At 35.3% G+C, this 3,829-nt stretch overlaps 1 protein-coding gene across 1 annotated transcript; it reads right to left on the bottom strand.

The window, feature by feature from the left end:
• Positions 1-695: 695 nt before the first annotated feature.
• Positions 696-3,517, bottom strand: LOC147387230 (NEP1-interacting protein 1-like). The gene is made up of 5 exons (XM_086420051.1): positions 3,287-3,517; positions 2,624-2,775; positions 1,654-1,737; positions 1,360-1,524; positions 696-1,048 (listed from the first exon to the last, which is right to left on the bottom strand). Exons 1-5 carry the CDS (start codon positions 3,366-3,368, stop codon positions 926-928), a joined length of 606 nt encoding a protein of 201 aa, XP_086276177.1. The 5' UTR covers positions 3,369-3,517; the 3' UTR covers positions 696-925.
• Positions 3,518-3,829: the final 312 nt, after the last annotated feature.

Here is a 3,829-nt window from a genome sequence, read left to right as displayed (position 1 = left end):
CTGTAAAAAGTAAGAAATGTTTTCTTAAACACAGCACAAAATCGAACTATTAACTCACATATATGTATAGTGTTATATTTATGTGTCTTTTATCATAGCTGTTGGATTGGATTTTCAATCTAACGATTAGGATAAGTTTTACTTTTGGAACCTTAAAATAGTAATGTTATGGGAGTTTTAGTCAGAGAGATTAAGGTCTTTTTTTTCTAGGGTTTGAGAAAAAGGGAGAGGGGTTGCATTTGAGATTAAAACCTCTCATTTGATTTCTTTGTGAAGAAGATTAGATCAATCCATGGACGTAGGCATCGTTGCCGAACCATGTAAATTTTGGTGTGTTCTTGGGTTTGTTTCTTGTTTTTCTTTGCTATCTTCTTCGTAATCGTATTGAATATGGATCTCCAAATTCACAACACATAATTTAAGAGTGAAAGGCAAGTAAAATTTAGAATCACTTGAACACATCCAATCCAACAACATTTCATATTCAAATTCTCTGTTATGTCGTAGTAGTTCATGGTTCCCAAGATATATGGTGCACAATTAGATTAATGTCGATATGTACATAGTTTCAAACAGTTTGATATAAAATTACGTACTGATCAATATTAGTCACGTTGATTTGACGCTGTTAATGAAAATTTCTTTACAAAGATCATTAGGTACATTTTCTTTTCTAGATAGTAAGATTACATACATTTTCAAAGATGGCATACAATTGCTTTAAAGAAATTGGACCTAACAACCTCTTGTACTTGTAAATTTTATCATTCTCTATCCATTCCCTAACATTGTTGTTACAAAATTACATGGTTTTTTGCTTCGGCAGCAGCTGGTCTCCACGCCAAGATCAACACGCGTGGTTGGTTCAAGTTCTTTTCTTCTACTTTCTCTTTTTGATGATCAAGGCTGAAGAGTTGGGCTGACATCAAACATTTTCTCTACAAAGAGGGCATGATCCTTGTCTGACTAGCCATCCATCTATGCAAAGCAAATGAAATAAATGCCTACAGTTGGGGAGTCTCCGTGCGCCCTCACCCTCATTGAAATCCTAAAAGAAACAAGTCATGGAAAGATTAATGATGTACTCAACTAAAATAATTCTGTAACCATTCGAATAATCCATTATGAGACCCATATTTGTTAAAATGGATTGTCAATGTTTGGCATCCAACAAATACTTCAATCAAAATTGATTATGGTTAAATTAACGATAAAAACTATAGAATGAGAATGAAAATGCCCATTGTACTGTTTCATAACATTGCTTCGAAACATTTATGCCAATTTTTTTTTTTTTTAAATCAGTTTTGGAACCAGAATCAATTTCGACAAAATTAGCATGTTTACTACATTGTTTACCTGTAAACAAATTGAACAGATACCATCACCACATTGATCCATTGTTTTGGTACTAGTGATATTGAACTTAGGGAGCTCCTTAATGAAGTTAAGTGGCATTCCTTTGGTGCCATCGATGTCGTAAATATCTGATATTTCTCTATAACTTGTCTCAAGTGCTCCAATCTGAAATTTAATCCATTCACATTAATTGGATTTTAGGAATAAAATATATACTCTCTGAATTTATATGAGAAAAAAAAATTTAATTTGCATTAAAGGGAAGAACTAGCTGTTGATGTGAAAAAGTCTTACTTGCCATAAATATGCCTTGAGCATTGCAGGACTCACCCATTCCCTGAAAATCTTCCCATTTACTAGGCTCCCTAAAATGGCAATCTGTATGTCAAACAAATGAAGAAAAACTGTCACACTTAAATATTGGCAACCACCCCTAAGTTTAGATGGTTTGATGATCGTCGAAATTTGTGTAATGTGAATCTCGGTGAAGACCATCAGTGGTCTAGAACCAAGGATGTGGTCACTAGGGGTGAGGGTAGCTTTCTATGGAAGGTAAGGTATATTTTATTATGGTTTAATTATCTCATAATTATAGGGCTGTGGTATTATACACCATTACAATATGACTATATGCCAAGCTTAAGACATAGTGGGTCAACATAATACCATAAGAGAATTTGTTAGGTAATTTTGAAGAATCCCTCAAAGTTTTGGTGAAAATTAGTAATAAAACCCTGTGTTTTCGGAGTGATATACACCCTTTGATTTTGGTTTTCCATGAGAGACTAACATAAAATGACTGAAATTGACTTCAACCTTTACCAAAAACCCTTGATTTTTCTTTTAAAAAACACAAACCATCTTCTTCAAACTAAATATTCTAACTCCATCACCCATGATAAGGTTTTGGGGGAGGTTGAAGACATTAGGCTTTTTTATAAGGACTCTTGCCATGATGTTGAAAACGAGGGTGTTTTGGTCATTTTACATTAATCTATTATGGAAGAGGAAAGTCAAGGCTGCATGTCAGCTTGAAAAAACAAGGAGATATCTCTAATTTTCACAAAACATAGAGGGTATTTCAAAATTATCCTTCAAAGTTCTTGGTTATAGAGAGTATCGCGAGCTACCTTAATAAAGTACATTGAAAAGACAGAGAGGTTTCTCTAACAATTCAGTAATTCGGAACTTGCGTAGCTACCTTATAAAGTTACATTGTGAGTTATTCTATCATTACTCTCATAGATAAACAAAGCAAACCAACCTTGGAAAACGAGTCGCCATCGATCAACGATTCAAGCAAATCAATGGCTACAACTGCGCCTGCAACAGCGCCAATTCCGGACCCACGAATGAACCCAGTCTCTGTCGTTTGGCCCGTGATGGCTCCTGTGATTGCTCCTATTATAGCCCCTCCTGCACAATCAGAAAAGGACGGCTGTGATCAGGAGTGGGCCCACGCCAGAAAGTAGGATATTTAGAAGATCGGATGTGACCGAAACCCAAATACTAGAAATTTAGAATTTTCAATCTCTCTCTCTGAACTGCATTTCCACACCAATCCAGGATTTGTGCGTTGCAAGTAAAAGCTGGTGTGGCAATAGAAAGTAGGCTATTATGGTAACTTGTAAAGAGGATCAGATGGTGATCCAAACCCAAATGCTCGAAATTTAGGATTTTGAATCCCTCTCTCTCAACTGCATTGCCACGCCAACTTTTCCTTATAACAAACCAATACAGGATTTGTGTATAAGAAGTAAAAGTTGGTGTGGCAATAGAATTTCTTTTCTCCTTCCCCATCTTGTGAGTGAATTTGGATTCAACACATTACCTCAAAAGATGGGACTAATATGTGTTGAAGTAAACTGTTACCTATGCAAGAGGGTATGTAAGTTAATATTTTAGATAATTACAGAAAGAACCCTACCCAGTGAAAAAATGAAGGTGAGTCCAACAAAACAAGAGCTCCTCAGCACTCTTAATAGAAAACCAACTCCAAAATCCCCCATTTCTGCTTAAACTACCCCAACTCTCTATCACAAGAAAACAGTTCAAAACAAAAGAAACAAAAAATGTATAAAAGCTTGGGTGAGAGAGAAGAAGAAGAGAAGAGAATTGGGGAAGTAAGTGTGAAGTAGTAAAGAGGAGAAGCATTTAAAAAGGTGAGAAACACAAGAGCATTTAAGAGGTTGATTAAAGCTACTAAGAGATATAAACGCACAACATGCAAAGTATGGAAAGAGGATAGAGGTATTGCAACCTTGTCTAAAATCTTGGAAACTACTATCCAAAGTTATAAACAAGACCCAAAACCAGGTGCTGTATACTGGAACTGAATTGCTGCTTCTGTGGGCTAAAAAACTTTGAGATATTTATATTTTATGGGTATTATTATATTTCTTTTTCTTTTAGAGAGCATCAACGACAAGTTGCCCTTCTATTGCATTTAAACCATTCTTTCAATTCGTAA

The sequence above is a fragment of the Akebia trifoliata genome, chromosome 13, assembly GCF_017979445.1.
Source record: "Akebia trifoliata isolate Shusen 1 chromosome 13, ASM1797944v1, whole genome shotgun sequence".
NCBI classification, from domain to species: domain Eukaryota; kingdom Viridiplantae; phylum Streptophyta; class Magnoliopsida; order Ranunculales; family Lardizabalaceae; genus Akebia; species Akebia trifoliata.
Note: the sequence above shows the minus strand (reverse complement) of the source record. Positions and strands in the feature narration are given on the sequence as shown.

Excerpts from the sequence above, each read along its gene's own strand:
- LOC147387230 (XM_086420051.1), bottom strand. The coding sequence starts at position 3,368 with ATGGGGGATTTTGGAGTTGGTTTTCTATTAAGAGTGCTGAGGAGCTCT. Across the intron at positions 2,776-3,286 it reads CACCTTCATTTTTTCACTGG|GAGGGGCTATAATAGGAGCA; the intron begins GTAGGGTTCTTT and ends CTGATTGTGCAG. Across the intron at positions 1,738-2,623 it reads ATGGCGACTCGTTTTCCAAG|ATTGCCATTTTAGGGAGCCT; the intron begins GTTGGTTTGCTT and ends TTTGACATACAG.